The sequence below is a fragment of the Aotus nancymaae genome, unplaced genomic scaffold (genome assembly GCF_030222135.1).
Source record: "Aotus nancymaae isolate 86718 unplaced genomic scaffold, 86718_ANA_hifiasm-v0.15.2.pri h1tg000020l, whole genome shotgun sequence".
NCBI classification, from domain to species: Eukaryota; Metazoa; Chordata; class Mammalia; order Primates; family Aotidae; genus Aotus; species Aotus nancymaae.
The window spans coordinates 15,693,756-15,712,420 of NW_026988432.1; the positions used below are offsets into that span (position 1 = coordinate 15,693,756).

Consider the following 18,665-nt stretch of genomic DNA (forward strand, 5'->3'; position numbering starts at 1 on the left):
ATAGACTTTAAACCAACAAAGACCAAAAGTGACAAAGAAGGGCATTACATAATGGTAAAAGGATCAATGCAACAAGAAGAGCTAATGATCCTAAATATATACGTGCCCAATACAGGAGCACCCAGATACATAAAGCAAGTACTTAATGACCTACAGAGAGACTTAGAATCTCACACAATAATAATGGGAGACTTTCACACTCCACTCTCAATATTACACGGATCAACAAGACAGAAAATTAACAAGGATACCCAGGACTCAAACTCAGACCTGGACCAAGCAAACCTAATAGACATTTACAGAACTCTCCACCCCAAATCCACAGAATATACATTCTTCTCAGCACCACATCACATCTACTCTAAAATTGACAACATAATTGGAAGTAAATCACTCCTCAGCAATTGCAAAAGAATGGAAATCATAACAAACAGTCTCTCAGACCACAGTGCAATCAGATTAGAACTGAGAATTCAGAAACTAATTCAGAACTGCACAACTTCATGGAAACTGAACAACTGGCTCTTGAATGTTGACTGGATAAACAATAAAATGAAGGCAGAAATAAAGATGTTCTTCGAAACCAACAAGAACAAAGACACAACGTACCAGAATCTCTAGGACACATTTAAAGCAGTGTCTAGAGGAACATTTATAGCAATAAATGACCACATGAGAAACAAGGAAAGATCTAAAATTGACACCCTATCATCAAAATTGAAAGAGCTAGAGGAGGAAGATCAAAAAAACTCAAAAGCTAGCAGAAGACAAGAAATAACTAAGATCAGAGCAGAACTGGAGGAGATAGAGACACAAAAAAACCTTCAAAAAATCAATAAATCCAGGAGCTGGCTTTTTGAATAGATCCACAAAATAGACCACTGGCCAGATTAATAAAAAAGGAAACTGAGAATAATCAAATAGATGCAATAAAACATGATAAAGGGGCTATCACCACAGATTCCACTGAAATACAAACCACCATCAGAGTTTACTGCAAACAACTCTATGCACACAAACCAGTAAACCTGGAAGAATTGGATAAACTCCTGGACACTTGCACCCTCCCAAGCCTAAACCAGGAAGAAGTTAACCCTGAATAGACCAATATCAAGAGCTGAAGTTGAGGCAGCAATTAATAGCCTACCAATGAAAACAAGCCCAGGTCCAGATGGGTTCACAGCCAAATTCTACCAGACATACAAAGAGGAGCTGGTACCACTCCTTCTAAAACTATTCCAAACAATCCAAAAAGAGGGAATCCTCCCCAAATCATTTTATGAGACCAACATCATCCTGATACCAAAATCTGGCAGTGACTCAACAAGAAAAGAAAACTTCAGGCCAATATCCATGATGAACATAGATGCAAACATCTTCAATAAAATACTGGCAAACCAATTGCAACAGCACATCAAAAAGCTTATCCATCACCATCAAGTAGGCTTCATCCTGGGGATGCAGGGCTGGTTCAACATACGCAAGTCTATAAACATAATTTACCACATAAACAGAACCAAAGATAAAAACCACATGATTATCTCAATAGATGCAGAGAAGACCTTCAACAAAATTCAGCAGCCCTTTATTCTAAAAACTCTCAATAAACTAGGTATCGATGGAATGTATCTCAAAATAATAAAAGCTACTTACAACAAACCTACAGCCAATATCATACTGAATGGGCAAAAACTGGAAGCATTCCCTTTGAAATCTGGCAGTAGATGCCCTCTCTCACCATTCCTATTCAATACAGTATTGGAAGTTCTAGCCAGAGCACTCAGACAAGAAAAAGAAATAAAGTATATTCAGTTAGGAAAGGAGGAAGTCAAATTGTCTCTGTTTGCAGACGACATGATTGTATATTTAGAAGTCCCCATCATCTCAGCCCAAAATTTCATAAACTGGTAAGCAACTTCAGCAAAGTCTCAAGATACAAAAATCAATGTGCAAAAATCACAAGCATTCCTATACACCAGCAACAGACTTAAAGAGAGCCAAATCAAGAACGAACTGCCATTCACAATTGCTACAAAGAGAATAAAATACCTAGGAGTACAACTAACAAAGGATGTAAAGGACCTCTTCGAGGAGAACTACAAACCATTGCTCAAGGAAATAAGAGAGGATGCAAACAGATGGAGAAACATTCCATGCTCATGGTTAGCAAGAATCAATATCATGAAAATGGCCATACTGCCCAAAGTAATTTATAGATTGAATGCTATCCCCATCAAGCTACCAATGACCTTCTTCACAGAACTGGAAAAAAACACCTTAAACTTCATATGGAACCAAAAGAGAGCCTGCATAGCCAAGTCGATTTTAAGCAAAAAGAACAAAGCTGCAGGCGTCACACTACCTGACTTCAAACTATATTACAAGGCTACAGTAATCAAAACAGCATGGTACCGGTACCAAAACAGAGACATAGACCAATGGAACAGAACAGAGGCCTCGGAGGCAATGCCATACATCTACAAACATCTGATATTTGACAAACCTGACAAAAACAAGCAATGGGGAAAGGATTCCCTGTTTAATAAATGGTGTTGGGAAAACTGGCTAGCCATGTGCAGAAAGCAGAAACTGGACCCCTTCCTGACACCTTACACTTAAATTAACTCCAGATAGATTAAAGACTTAAACATAAGACCTAACACCATAAAAACCCTAGAAGAAACCTAGGCAAAACTATTCAGGACATAGGCATAGGCAAGGACATCATGGCCAAAACACCAAAAGCATTGGGAACAAAAGCCAAAATAGACAAATGGGATCTAATTAAACTCCAGAGCTTCTGCACAGCAAAAGAAACAATCATTAGAGTGAACTGGCAACCAACAGAATGAGAAAAAAAATTTTGCTATCTACCCGTCTGACAAAGGACTTATATCCAAAATCAACAAAGAACTAAAGCAGATTTGCAAGAAAAAAACAAAGCCATTCAAAAGTGGGCAAAGGATATGAACAGACCCTTTTCAAAAGAAGACATGTATGAGGCCAACAAACATGAAAAAATGCTCATCTCACTGGTCCTTAGAGAAATGCAAATCAAAACTACATTGTGATAACATCTCACACCAGTGAGAATGGCAATCATTAAAAAATCTGGAGACAGCAGATGCTGGAGAGAATGTGGAGAAATAGGAACACTTTTACACTGTTGATGGGAGTGTAAATTAGTTCAACCATTGTGGAAGACAGTGTCACGATTCCTCAAGGACCTAGAAACAGAAATTCCATTTGATTCAGCAATCCCATTGTTGGGTATATATCCAAAGGATTATAAATCATTTTATTATAAGGACACATGCACACGTATGTTCATTGCAGCACTGTTTACATTAGCAAAGACTTTGAACCAACCCAAATGCTCATTGATGATAGACTAGACAGGGAAAATGTGGCACATATACACCATGGAATACTATGCAGCCATAAAAAACGATGAGTTCATGTCCTATGTAGGGACATGGATGAACCTGGAAACCATCATTCTCAGCAAACTGACACAAGAACAGAAAACCAAACACCGCATGTTCTCACTCATAGGCGTGTGTTGGACAATGAGAACACATGGACACAGGGAGGGGAGCATCACATGCTGAGGTCTGTGGCGGGGGGGTAGGGGAGGGACAGCACAGGGTAGGGAATTGGGGAGGGATAACATGGGGAGAAATGCCAGATATAGGTGATGGGGATGGAGGCAGCATACCACATTGCCATGTATGTAACTATGCAACAATCTTGCATGTTCTTCACATGTACCCCAGAATGTAAAATGCAATTATATATATATATTAATTATAATAATAATAAACCTGAAACACCCAAGTCCTTAGTCATCCTGCTAGTTAGATTTAGAGCTAAAACTTGAATCTAGACAGTCTGTCTCCTAATTTGGTATGTTTTTCACCATTCCTTCTACCTCAAATGCTATGTAATTTAGTACCTTTATGTCTTTTAAGGGAGTGCTGTCAGATCTTTTGGTAAATTAGTAAGTTTAGTGAAATTTGGTAAGTATTCCTTTAAGCAGATTTAGGTATAGGTCAGTAATATAGTAAATAATGGCATTTGCATGGAATGCTTGGTCTACTAATTATGCTATGGTTTATTCATTTTTCTCAAAGTCTGATCTTAATGGCAGCTCGTTATATAGACATAGTACATTTTTATTCTTAAGAAGTTATTCCATTTCTGAATAAGGAGTTGTCAGGGAGGTAAGACAAAAGTTTAATGTTATAACAACTTTGTGAAAATTTGAGTGCTTCAGTTTCTCTATATGATGCCTCATGCATTAGGGTTCATAATTAGTTCATAAAAGAAGAATTTTAAGGAACTTTTTCTATAAAGTTTTGTCTGACTTTTTTTCATTTTTATAGTCACAAAAGATATAATGAGTTATAACATGCAACAAAATTAGTAGATTTTTTTTCTCTGTCCTTCCAAGTTTCCTATTGTCTGCATTCAATTATCCTTTCCTATCTGAAATCTCACTATCCCAACTAATTTTCCGAACATAGGAACCAAACATTCAGTTAAAAATATTGTAGATACCCCTTACTATTCAAACTCTCCCTTAATATCTAAAATTCAAAAACTGAATAGATTTGAATAATACCATGTTTTCTTGTTAAACTAACTTGCTATCAGTCTCTCGTCATCATAATTCAAAAGTTGAAATGAATTGGATATTCATTGTACAACTATTTTCTAATATCCTTCAGTTTTCTCACTCTTATTTTCATCCTGATTTTAGGAAGTCCATTTGGTCTATGGAATAAATGGTAATATTCTTTGAAAGTTCATATCAGCAAATTAATATCATGATAGGTGTTTTCAGCCATTTAATTTGTAATATGCCATTTTTTCACTCAAGACATAGTTTGTTTTTTCTCATCATTAGGACAGTGTCCCTCCTTCTGACAATATGTTTTTATTATCCTCATTTTCTATCATCTTGTATGCATATAAGTGCAGATTTGATCACTTATGTAACTTTTCAGCAATTATTAAGATTGTAAGGATTTTTTCTATTATAGTCTTTACTTTTTTAAAATTTCATTTTTAGAAAGAGGGTCTCACTCTGTTGCCCAGGCTGCAGTATAGTAGCCCAGTTATGGCTCACTGGAGCTTTCACCTCCTTGGCTCAAGCTGTCTTCCTGCCTCAGCATCCTGAGTAGCTAGGACTACAGGTGAACAAGACCATGCCTGGCTCATGTTGCCAAGGCTGGTCTCAAGCTCCTGGCCTCAAGCAATCCTCCTGTCTTGGCCTCCCCAAGTACTATGTGCCTGAGTTATTGCATCCAGCCTCTATTATGGCCTTTTATGTTCATCAAAAAATTCCACTTAGCTGGGTGCGGTGGCTCATGCCTGTACTCCCAGCACTTTGGGAGGCCAAGGGGTGGATCACCAGGTCAGGAGATTGAGACCATACTGGCTGACATGGCGAAACTTTGTCTCTACTAAAAATACAAAAGTTAGCTGGGCGTGGTGGCATGCACCTGTAGTCCTAGCTACTCTGGAGGCTGAGGCAGGAAAATTGCTTGAACCCAGGAGGTGGAGGTTGGAGTGAGCCGTGATTGCACCACTGCACTCCAACCTGGCAACATAGCGAGACTACATCTCAAAAAAAAATTGCATTTCATCGTTGTCTTATTCTTTATAAGGGCATGAGAGTTAATTAACGCTGCAAATATACCAGAGACTTTAAAGTAAAGGTGAATAATTTATCATTATTATACTATATTGTATCTAAAACTTGTATTATTTTGAAAAAAGAAGAAAGATAGGTCTAGAGGGAACTGGAGAGAATCTAAACTCTTTGGTGTCAAGTTTAAACTTCTTTCTTGAAGAGAAAATGTATTCTCTGAACAAAGATTCTTGTACCAAGTAAATCAATTTACTTTTCACAAGTAAGAATAACTAATCAGGGTCTTTTTTATTAGCATCTGAGAACATATTTTCATTCTTGAAGTCTTCTCTTCACCATATTTTGTAGTTTCTTCAGTCTTCCCTTAGGGACAGTTAATTTTCAACCCTGTATTTGATCTTGCTGCTATTCTGAATCCACTCCAGATGTCCTTGTCACTGTTTGTGCTATCAACCTAGAAGCAAGGAAGTGCTAGGCATATGCATTCATTAAGAGGAAAGTGATAAAAATTTGCTATTGGGTTTTGAGTATTATAAAAGAAATATTAATTGAAATAAAAATAATGCAAGGAAGTGAAGCAGAAATTTAGCTTATATGAGTAATCTAGGAATTTTAGTTTGAGAATTTTCTTTGTAAAATTGATACATTATGTATGTATTTTAGGGGTACATGATACATTCATATAATCAGGGAAATTGGGATGCCCATTACCTTAAATAGTTATCTTTTCGGTACACCAGGAACTTTTCAATTATTCTGTTCCAGCTATTTTGAAATGTATAATAGATTAATGTTAGCCATAGTCATCTTACTGCTCTATTAAACACCAGGTCTTATTTCTTCTATCAAACTATATTATTTATACCCATTAATCAGCCTCTCTTCATTGCCTTTCCCCTCTACTCTTCTCGCCTCTGGTAACCACCAGTCTACTCTCTCCTCCTCATGTACTGTTGGTGGGAATGTAAATTAGTACAGCCACAGTGGAAGACAGTATGGAGGTTCCTCAAAACTAAATATAGAACTACGATGTGATCCAACAATTCCACTACTAGGTATATATATATCCAAAAGAAAGGAAATCAATATATTGAAGACATAATCTGCACTCCCATGTTTATTGCTAAGTGAACTAAGGTGGACACAGAAAGACAAATTTTACATGTTTTCACTCGTATGTGAGAACTAACAAAAATAGATTGGAAATTTTCTTACTATCCATTCAGATAAATAGAATTCCCTGCAAAAGGTTGTGTCCTTCAGAAGTAGAAAATTTTCTGTACCATGGAATAATCAATCTATGTGTCAATTCATGTATAACAATAAAATATTAAATAATATTTATTGAATATTATTCAAATAGCCATAGCTTTTAGTGATAAAAATGTGTGAAGTGCTTGGATTTATTGCCTGAATATGGTTTAGAATGGGAATTTTTACCTCTGTGGTTTGATAGGTGAATTCTGAGGTCTGGGCACAAGGAAGTGTGGTGCCAAGTCTCTACGTTACTTATTCCAACAGCTTTTCCTAAGACTAAAGTGACACTGCTGGCTGCTGTTGTGGCCTTTTCTTCTAAAGAAATATTCCTGGCTTTCTGTTGTGCTTTACATCATCTCTCGGCATTACCTTAGTCTCTGCATGCTAGTGTGTCATTGGCAAATGCCCTTGCCAATGCCCTAACTCTACCTTAAGACTTTTGCCAGGCCAGGCACAGTGCTTCACGCCTGTAATCCCAGCACTTTGGTAGACCGAGGAGGGTGGATCACGAGGTCAGATCGATACCATCCTGGTCATGGTGAAACCCTGTCTCTACTAAAATACGAAAAAAATGAGCTGGGCATAGTGGCGCATGCCTGTAGTCCCAGCTACTCAGGAGGCTGAGGCAGGGGAATGGCTTGAACCCGGGAGACGGAGGTTGCAGTGAGCCAAGATTGCACCATTGCACTCCAGCCTGGTGATAGAGCAATACTCCATCTCAAAAAAAAAAAAAAAAAAAAAAGACTTTTACCAATGACCTTCTTCACAGAACTGGAAAAAAACACCTTAAACTTCATATGGAACCAAAAGAGAGCCCACATAGCCAAGTCCATTTTAAGCAAAAAGAACAAAATGGGAGGCATCACACTACCAGACTGTAAATTTTATTACAAGGTACCAAAATGGAGATATAGACCAATGGAACAGAACAGAGGCCTCGGAGGCAACACAACACATCTACAATCATCCGATCTTTGACAAACCTGACAAAAACAAGCAATGGGGAAAGGATTCCCTGTTTAATAAATGGTGTTGGGAAAACTGGCTAGCCATGTGCAGAAAGCAGAAACTGGACCCCTTCCTGACATCTTACACTAAAATTAACTCCAGATGGATTAAAGACTTAAACATAAGACCTAACACCATAAACACCCTAGTAGAAAATCTAGGCAAAACCATTCAGGACATAGGCGTAAGCAAGGACTTCATGACCAAAACACCAAAAGCCTTGGGAACAAAAGCCAAAATAGACAAATGGGACCTAATCAAACTCCACAGCTTCTGCGCAGCAAAAGAAACAATCATTAGAGTGAATCAGCAACCAACAGAATGGGAAAAAAATTTTGCAGTCTACCCATCTGACAAAGGACTGATATCCAGAATCTACAAAGAACTGAAACAGATTTACAAGAAAAAAACAAGCCCATTCAAAAGTGGGCAAAGGATGTGAACAGACACTTTACAAAAGAAGACATACATAAGGCCAACAAACATATGAAAAAATGCTCATCATCACTGGTCATTAGAGAAATGCAAATCAAAACTACATTGAGATACCACCTCACACCAGTTAGAATGGCGATCATTAAAAAATCTGGAGACAACAGATGCTGGAGAAGATGTGGAGAAATAGAAACACTCTTACACTGTTGGTGGGAGTGTAAATTAGTTCAACCATGGTGGAAGACAGTGTCACGATTCCTCAAGGACCTGGAAATAGAAATTCCATTTGACCCAGCAATCCCATTACTGGGTATATATCCAAAGGATTATAAATCATTCTACTATAAGGACACATGCACACGAATGTTCACTGCAGCACAGTTTACAATAGCAAAGACCTGGAACCAACCCAAATGCCCATTGATGATAGACTGGACGGGGAAAATGTGGCACATATACACCATGGAATATTATGCAGCCATCAAAAACAATGAGTTTGTGTCCTATGTAGGGACATGGATGAACCTGGAAACCATCATTCTCAGCAAACTGACACAAGAACAGAAAATCAAACACCGCATGTTCTCACTCATAGGTGGGTGTTGAACAATTAGAACACATGGACACAGGGAGGGGAGCATCAGACACTGGGGTCTATTGGGGGGAAATAGGGGAGGGACAGCAGGGGGTGGGGAGTTGGGGAGAGATAGCATGAGGATATATGCCAGATATAGGTGAAGGGCAGGAAGGCAGCAAATCACACTGCCATGTGCGTACCTATGCAACAATCTTACATGTTCTTCACATGTACCCCAAAACCTAAAATGCAATAAAAAAAAAGACTTTTGCCTTAAAGTCAATGCCTTGACTGGTATTAGTATAATGATGGCTGCATTCTTTGTATTTGTGTGTTAGGTCTTTTCTCATGTTCTTTCACTTTTAACATTTTGATGTTCTAATATTTAATGTATGTCTTCTGTAAGTAGCACATAATGAACATTTTTTTAAAAATCCAGTATTCTAGTTTTTTTCTTTCAGTTGGTGTTTTCTGATCATTTATACTTATTATAATAACTGCTATATTTGGGTTTGTTTTCCATTTACCAATCTGTTTTATGTTCCTTTTTCTGTTTTTTATTTTATTTTTTTAGGATTAATTAACTATTTTAAATTATTTTAATTTTCCAACCCTCCCCTGTCCACATATTGGCTTGTTATTTATACATTCTTTTAGTGGTTATGTTAAATATTGTAACAAGCATTTTGGGCTCATTATTAGTTTAATATAAATTAAATTAATGTAAATTAGTACTCTGCCCCTTCCTAGCCATTGCTGGAATTTTAGAATACTTTAAATAACTTACTTTAATACCTTTAATGTTACTGTTAGTATATATTTTAATTATAAGTATATTGCTACATTTCAATCTGTTATTCCCTTGTGTTATCAACATTTATTTAGATTTACTCATATATTCACTGTGTCTTTTGCTCTGCATTTCTTTCCACATTTCTGTATTTCTCATCTAATCTATGACATTTCTTTTCAAGGGCATTTGCCAATGAAAGATATTTTTCTGTTTTTATTTGTCTGGAAATTTATTATTTTACCTTTACTTTTGAAACATCTTTTCAATGGGTGTGGAATTCTAGATTGTAGGATATTTTCTTTGAGGAACTTAAGGATGTCATTCCATCCGTTCTGTTCAGTAACCAACTGTTTTATTGTCATTTGTTTGAAGGCAATTTGTCTTTCCCTTCCCCCAGGTGCTTTTAAGATTATCTCTTTGACTAGTTTTCAGCAGTTTTACTGCTCTGTCCATATGCATGGTTTTCTTTGTAGTTATTCTGCTGGGGGTTTGTAGATGTTCTTAAATCTGGGGATTAGTATCTTTCATTAGTTTTGTGAAGTTCTTGGCCTTTATCTTATCAGATATTGCTTCTTCCATATTCCATCTCTCCTTCTCTCCCTTTCTGGGATTCCAATTACATTCATATTAGACCTGTTTCATCATGACTTGCATATCTATTTGTATAATCTTTTTAATATTTTTCTGACTTTTTGTTCTTCAAGCTTCAGGCAAGATATTTTTTTCTTCTCTTTTTTTTTGAGGCAGAGTCTCACCCTGTTGCCCAGGCTGGAGTGCAATGGCATGATCTCAGCTCACTGCAACCTCTACCTCTCAGATTCAATTGATTCTCCTGCCTCAGCCTCCTGTGTAGCTGAGATTACAGATGCACACCACCGCACCCAGCTCATTTTTGTACTTTTGGTAGAGACTGGGTTTCACCATGTTGGCTAGGCCGATCTTGAACTCCTGACTTCAAGTGATCCACCCACCTTGACCTTCCAGAGTGCTGGGATTACAGGCATGAGCTGCCATGTCTGGCCCAGGCAAGATATTTTCTACTGATTCTGTCATCAGCTACACCAGATTTCTCTTTTCCTATGTCTAGATTGCTGTTATTGAGTTCTTAATTTCAGTTGTTACATGTTTTTAAACTTTAGAACTCCCATTTTGATTATTTAAAAAAAATAGATTCTGTTCTTTGATACAATTTTCTGTCTTCTTGACATATTAACTATAATTATTTAGCATCTGTACCTGATAATACCAATAACCAAATCATTTGTGAGTTTGTTTCCGTTCTTTTTTTTTTTTAAGTTGGTCTTGTTTCTTAAGTATGATAGTTTTTAAATGAATGTTTATCTTTATATATTAAAAACTTTAGAAGCTCTGGATTATCTCATTTTTCTTCAGAGAGGTTTTACCTTATCTTCTGATGGCCACAGAGAGTAGTGGCCGACTCAAGGCTGTGCTGTAATTTTAAGCCTCCTTTGATCTCTGGTTCATCTCTGTTCTTAGAGTATAGTATCTCAGGGATCCCAATACAGACCTTGTGTTATCTAGAACCTTTCTTCTCTGGTGGTTACTGAATACCAATTTTTGTCTCTTGTACATCTTGAAGCTACCAAAACTTCTGTTTGCTTTTCAGGGGCATTCTTCTTAGCTGCTTGTCCTCTTATTCTACACAAATGAGTATCAGGCTTACCTTTTTTCTCACCTCTTTTCTCACCAAGACTTGGCCTTTGTTTCTTTACCTGAGTTCTCCAAATAATAAAGTATAATATAATATTTCTTTCTTATACAAGCCCTTTTTCTCATTCTTCTTAAGATTTCACCTCAGAATATGTGTTAAATTAGTTTTAAATTCCAGATGCACTTTTAACCTTTTTTTTTTTTTAAATCCACAGTGAAAATGTATATTGCTTTCTTATTTTTCTTTCTTTTTAGGTTCTCAAGTTCTGGCTGCGTTGGCAGCTAAAAGCTTTAGTTTTTATCTCTCCAGTCATACAAGATTGCCAAAGGCTCTTGGATTCTCTATTTCCCGGCAGTAGCTATATCCCCAAATTCATAGCCTTTTGCTTTGTGCCAAGAATAAGAATGGTAGATTCCCTCAGAGTTACAGTTCGTAGACTTTTGGATTACTTCCCTGTGGTTTCCTTCTCTCTAGGATCTTAGCCTTTCATTACTTGATGGGTTTGGTACCTTTAAATTTATTTTATTAGGCTTTCTAGTTGTTCTTGGTGGGAGCATTGGTATGCCCAAACCTTCTCTGGCATAACCAAAAGCTATGGTTAAATCTTAGTGTTTTAATCATTTTATTTAAAAATGTTAATGAACAAGTAATGCATGCACTCAATATTATTTATATAAACAATAATAAAAAGTCACCTTTCCTACTGTGTTCCAATCTTACAGTCTTTTTCTTTGGAGGCAAAGTTGCAGTTTATTATGCATCTGTCTATATATATCAGGTATACATATGTATATATTATATATGCATATCCTTGTCAACATATTTTAAGTTATATTTATAAGATATTTCAAATATGATGAAAAGAAAAGAGAATATAATAAAAATTATTGTACCCACCACTCAGGACTCAGGTTTAAGAAAATGTTAACATTTTACCATATATCTTAATTTTTTTTTATTTTTTGAGTTGGAGTTTCACTGTTGCCCAGGCTGGAGTGCAGTGGCATGATCTCGGCTCACTGCAACCTCCACCTCCTGGCTTCAAGCTATTCTCCTGCCTCAGCCTCCTGAGTAGCTGGGATTACAGGCATGCACCACCACGCCCAGATAATTTTGTGTTTTTAGTAGAGACGGGGTTTCTCCATGTTGGTCAAGCTAGTCTCGAATGCCTGACTTCGGGTGATTGCCTACCTCGTCCTCCCAAAGTGCTGGGATTACAGGCATGAACCACCATGCCCAGCCAACATTTTGCCATGTTTCTTTAGATTCTCTTTTTTTGGAGGTAGGGAATAGAATGGCATAATACACTTGAATTCCTATTTTAAAAATCTATTTTTTAAAACAATTCTTTTTTCCATTCAGTTTGGTTTTCAGGATTTATCCATGTTTATACACGCAGATCCTTGTTCATTTTAATTTCTATATGGCATTCCTTTAATTAATCCTCTGCCAACCCCCTTGATTTTGTTTTTATTTGGGTTTCTTTTTGTTTACATAAATCTGAAAATATTGTACTCTGTATTCTAGACTTTGTATTTCTTACAAAATCTCCTTATGTTTAAAGTATGTGATACCAAGAAAATTTACTTTATATCCCCTCTCAATTTGATGGAAAGCTAAAACTAAAAATTATATTGGGGGACAAGGGTATGAGTGTCTTTAATGTCATGGTGGTACAGTGAGGCTTTTACAGAACATTTTGGTGAATTCCAGATGTATTGCAAATCTTTGATATGTTTACCTTTGGTGTGTCCCAAGGTTTATAAATAGTGCATTTAGGAAAAATTATAAATTACCCTCATTCCTGTTTCTTTACCTTAGTACTTCCAATATAACATAGCATAATTTATAGTGTCAATATTTCTTTTTAAGAATTTTTTTTCTCTTATTCTTCATAAGACATCACTTAACAGAATGTCTGTTAAATTAGCTTAAGTAATTTAACTTCAGACATTTTTTCCTTCTTTTTATTTAAAATTTTAGGTACATTACAAATGGCAATGTATGTTATTCTCTTATTTTTCTTCCATTTTTTAGGTCTCCAGTATTTTGATAGCATTGTAATCAAGATTTATTGATTCATTTTATGTGCTTTAGCACTTAGCTAAGTATTATTGTGGATGTTAATGGAATATAAAACATTATCTTGGCCCACATGGAGGTTAAAATTTAATTGAAGAGAAATAAACTGATCATTAGACCACTAACTAAAGTGCTAATGATGTAAGGTGAGATTTGGAGTGGACCTTAAAGGATGATGAATATTTGATTTTGGAAACCAAAGAGGGGAAGATCTTTACGACACCAGATAGGTGAAGCTTGAAGAGTTTCACTATTATGCAGCTGAGGGTACACATTTATGATAATGGGAAATTAAGTGAAATAGCATGAGGGTCATCAATAGTCCAAGAAGATTAGAATTGATGAAGCAGACAATGAGATGCCCATATCAATTGTAAGTGAGAGGATACAATCACTATTTTAGGAAGCTGAGTAGATCAGAGCAAGAGGAAAGAGGTCAACTAGAAAGTTTTTATGGAAATTTGGGAAATTCAACTTTGATATAGCCTTCCAAAAAATGCCTGTGCCCTTTGGCACAGCAATTCCTTTGCTAAGGCTTCTGGAAAAACACTTCAAAATGTCTTGTGCCTGTAGGGACAGAGAACCAGATCAAAGCAACATTTTAAAATAACTTGTTTTTCTTTCATGTCTTTTTGCCTCCTGGAACCTTTTCCCTCCAAATCCCAGTAAGTCCAGTGGTGGGGAATTTTCCTGCAGTCTGCAACATGAGAACCCATGTTCTCAGTGACTGGATTCCCCTGAGTTGGAATATCTGTGAGCAATCAGAGTAGGCACAGACTCTTTTTTTATTTGTTGTAGAATTGATGTCTTGCTTTGTTGCCCAGGCTGGTCTTGAACTCTTGGCCTCAAGTGATCCTCTTACCTCGGTCCCCTAAAGTGTTGGAACTACAAGTGTGAGCCACTGTTCCAAGCCAAAGCACAGATGCTTAATCAGAGTATCCCATAGAACTCTGAGGGAGTTTATAGATAAGCTTCTGGGGTTTATGAATTTCTGAAATTATATTTTAGATTTTGGATTATGTGCATTTTCTAGACAAGAGTTTCAGATTCTGAAAGAAGTCTCTCTGACCTTCCCCGCTCCCAAATTAATAATTACTGCTTAAAAGATTTACTTCGAACAAGTCTCACTCCTGTCTCTTCAGAGACTGCTGGAGCCAAGTAGAAAGAAGATAAGTGATTATATTATGTCAACCCATGTGCAATTGCCAATATTTAATTTAGTAGTTTTTGACATAAGAAAACATCAATTTCATGTGATCCAATCTAATATAGCCTTAAATAACTTTTTATGCATTTTTAAAATGTAAAGACATTCACTTTAGACATGTAGGTTTTAGTAAAGGAGCACATATTCAAATTTGAATGTAAATGTATCGATATATTTCATTAAGATAATTAAATTTTGGTTATATTTCCTCAATTCCTACATTCCATAAACTTAATGCCTTTATATAATTTCAGGTTATGCAGTTTTTTTTAGGAGTATTTCTCGTGCATTTAAAGTTTCTACTTTGGTAAAATAAGACAGGAAAATATGGTGGAAAGAGAAATGAAAGAGGAACCAAGAAGGTATATGGCAAATAGGTTCAAATTATTCACTAACTTCCATTGTTGGTTAGGCTCTGCCTGGAGCTCTTTGATAATGAGAATTCTCAGGCCCTGTTTGGCTCAGGGATTAAAAGTACATTGATGGATCTGTCCTCAATCATCTGAAGTCTGCCATGAGCACAGGACAACTGAGCGGTGGAACTTATGCCATACGTTTGGTGTTCTGTTAATTACTTTGATTTAATCAGAATTTCTTTGTTAGCCAGAGTATTACATTTCTTCAGAATGATGGATTATATGACTTTCATAAATGTAGTTTGGCATTTGAAACTCTGAGTCAAGGAAACCAAATTTAACCATAAGCTATTTCTTGGAAGACTTCAGAGAACCAACAGCAATACAGTTCAGGTTTTTTTCTTTGATTTTTGTTTTGTTTATTGTTTTGCAATTTTCACTGTCTTTTTTTTTTTTGAAATTAAGGAAAAAAAGAGAAATATACAAGTGGAATGAGGAAACCCTTTAAACCTATTCTTTTTTTTGTAGGTCACTTTCTGATTCCAAACAGATCGACATTTTAAGAAAAGCAAGATCTTATATAAAACACAAAAAATTTGATGAAGCAGTAAGTATACTGGCCTTATAGACATAAGTAGCTGATTATCGTTCTGGGGATGGGGAGGAGAAAAGTATGGCAATGGAAGGCAAAGTAGGCAGGCCAGGGAGCTTTCTTGAGCCCTCAAGGAAGGATTGCATTTCCTGAGTAGCTGTTTTAGCAGTGGACATATCTCTCTTATTTCAGCTAATGTTATGGGTAAATTTTTATTTATTTATTTATTCTTACTATTTTTTTAATGGAGTCTCACTCTGTTGCCCAGACTGAGTGCAGTGGTGCGATCTAGGCTCACTGCAACCTCCACTTCCGGGGTTTAAGAGATTCTCCTGCCTCAGCCTCCCAAGTAGCTGTGATTACAGGCATGCGCCATGACACCTGGCTGATTTTCGTATATTTAGTAGAGACGGGGTTTTGCCATATTGGCCAGGCTCATCTCGAACTCCTGACCTCAGGTGATCCACTTGCCTTGACCTCCCAAAGTGCTGGGATTACAGGTGTGAGCCACCGTGCCCAGCCCAATTTTTTTTCAGTTTAGCATTAGAAATGAACTATTACCATTTTTTTAATGAGAAACATACGCCAAGTTTCTCTCACCCTACTTATGTGTAGTATTTTAGAACACTATATGCTTGCCACTTGGAATTATCTATACATTATTAAAAGTCTAATGATTCATGTTGAAGCTTTGACTCTTCCAAACTCCTTTCCCACTATATTTTTCATTAATTTTTCTTTGTTAAATGGTTATTTAATTTTAAAGTAGAAAAGAATTATGTTTTCATTTCTAAAATTGCCTAAATAATTGCCAGTCCGTGCATTTCTAATGCTTTTTTTTTCCAATGGTTTTAAGATGCTAAGCTATTTTTCTCCTGTAAAATATTAAGCTACTTAATGATGTTTTATATGTAATCTCATATGAGAAAGTAAAAAATATAAATATGGCCATTATCATCATTTGGGACCTATATTAGAGAGCCTTCATTTCTTTCATGAGTTATCTGAAGATCATTTCCACAAGCACACATAGTTTACATTTAAAATGTCCTTTCTTATTTAGATTAAAAGATTCATTTTATTCCAGATTTTTCTCATACTTTCAAAGAATATCGTCAAACAAAATCTGTTCTTAATCCATTATCTGTAGTTGCTGACTAATTTTAATACAATGGTTTTGCTGTAGGAATTTAAAATTTTCCTTTCTTTAAAATTTAGGTTTTCTTAATTCTTTCTGTTAGTGAGTTATATATGTTTTATCTCCACAGGTCTCCCTTTGCAAGGAGCTAATTCATCTTGCGTTGAAAGGATTGTCCTATTATCACACATATGACAGATTCTTTTTGGGCATCATTATTGCTATTGGTTTTGTGGGATGGATCTCTTATGCTTCTTTGTTGATCATCAAGTCTCATTCCAACCTTATAAGAGGTGTTAGTAAAGAAGTTAAGGTACGTTTAGAAAATACAAAGATTCAGATGACGGTATAAAATCACTGGTACTAAATCCAGTGTAATGAGTTTATAGGAGGTGCAAGTCATTGCTCTAAGCTAACTCTTATTTATCTTTCATTTGCTTTTATTGTATTGGATTTTTCCTCAGTTATCTCTGTTTCTTCAGTTGAGAAAAAAATGTATGAATAATAATGATCCTATGACTTATGAAAGCTAAAAAGATAGAGGTGTAAGTAATTTAAATGCTCCTATGTTATTAATGGTGTTGATCTTCTGTTCTTTTTATAACTATTTAGCATTTTATAAGTATTCCATATCTTTCTAGTACAAGTGGTCAGAAAGCTACTTCAAAACAATATGTTTAACTTTATCCAATATTAAAAGTTTAGGAGCTAGAAAGCGATAAAATTATTTGCTCATAATGTTTCTTCTTAAACAATGTATACATTTTTAAATTACTCTTCTTTTAACTTCCTGAAATTTCTCAAAAATGCAGAGTTCTAGACCTTTTCATGTATTCTTGTTTTAAGAATTTGTTTCTACTTTACTATGCTTTCAGTGAAAAAAAAAATTTTTTTTAAATCTATTTAATGATACTTCATATTGCTGAGACAATATAACAGTACATATATGGTTTTGCTACATTAAAACACTTTACTCTTTTAAAATATATTGCTAACTATCATTTACCAGGGAGAATATGCTGCTTTCATTTCCTTTGGTTCATTCTCTTTAATAATTCTTACCATGTTCAAATCCTCTAAAAAGTAATATATCCTGGTGATGTATTTTTAATAATAGTCTGCAGATACTTCCAGTGGTAACTTTTCCAATTTTGTATTTTATTATTCTGTAATGGAAGTAAGACCATTAGTGTTTATTATAATTTTATATAATGTTTTAATGTATCTTAAATAATTTCCCTCAAGTAATTTTAATTATTTGAATGTAGGTGAAATTGGCTGGAATGGGAATTATATTTAGGCATTCTTAGAACTCATAACAGTGCTAGAAGTAGACATTATAATTTATATTTACAACAAAGGAAGCTGAAGCTGAGGAGGATTAAGTAACTTATTAAAGGCCACTCAGCCAGCATGTGAGGGACTAAGACTTTAATCTGGAGCAGTCTTGGGCCAGAGATTGCCTTTTCATATTTATTTTGATATTCAGTTTATTGGAAAAAAATATGATTTTACAAGGATATATTAAGATTTCATAGCTGATGGTTCTTCCTTATTCATTAATCTGATAATACAGCCAATATTTAATTGGGTATATGGGACAATGCTAGATGCTGGCAAGGGAGTCCAATCTTTTGGCTTCCCTAAGCCACGTTGGAAAAAGAATTGTCCTAGGCCACAAATAAAATACACTAACACTAGCAATAGCTGATGAGCTAAAAAAAAAAAAAGCCAAAAAAATTCTGATAATGTTCTAAGAAAGCTTATGAATTCCTGTGGACTGCAGATTGGACAAGATTGCTGTATAGGCCATATAAAGAAATACTGGATTTAGATTCTGCCATCAAGGAGCTTAGAATTTAATAAAATAGGTAAGAGATGTACACATATAG

General features: G+C 35.6%; 1 protein-coding gene across 9 annotated transcripts in view; it reads left to right on the top strand.

The window, feature by feature from the left end:
- Window positions 1-18,665, top strand: part of PIGN (phosphatidylinositol glycan anchor biosynthesis class N) — a 145,721-nt gene that overhangs the window by 63,384 nt on the left and 63,672 nt on the right. For all 9 annotated transcript variants that reach the window (XM_064379069.1, XM_064379071.1, XM_064379076.1 and 6 more), the window contains 2 exons: window positions 15,572-15,650; window positions 16,904-17,086. In XM_064379069.1, coding sequence (XP_064235139.1) covers window positions 15,572-15,650; window positions 16,904-17,086 — 262 coding nt within the window. The remainder of the gene's footprint in view (window positions 1-15,571; window positions 15,651-16,903; window positions 17,087-18,665) is intronic.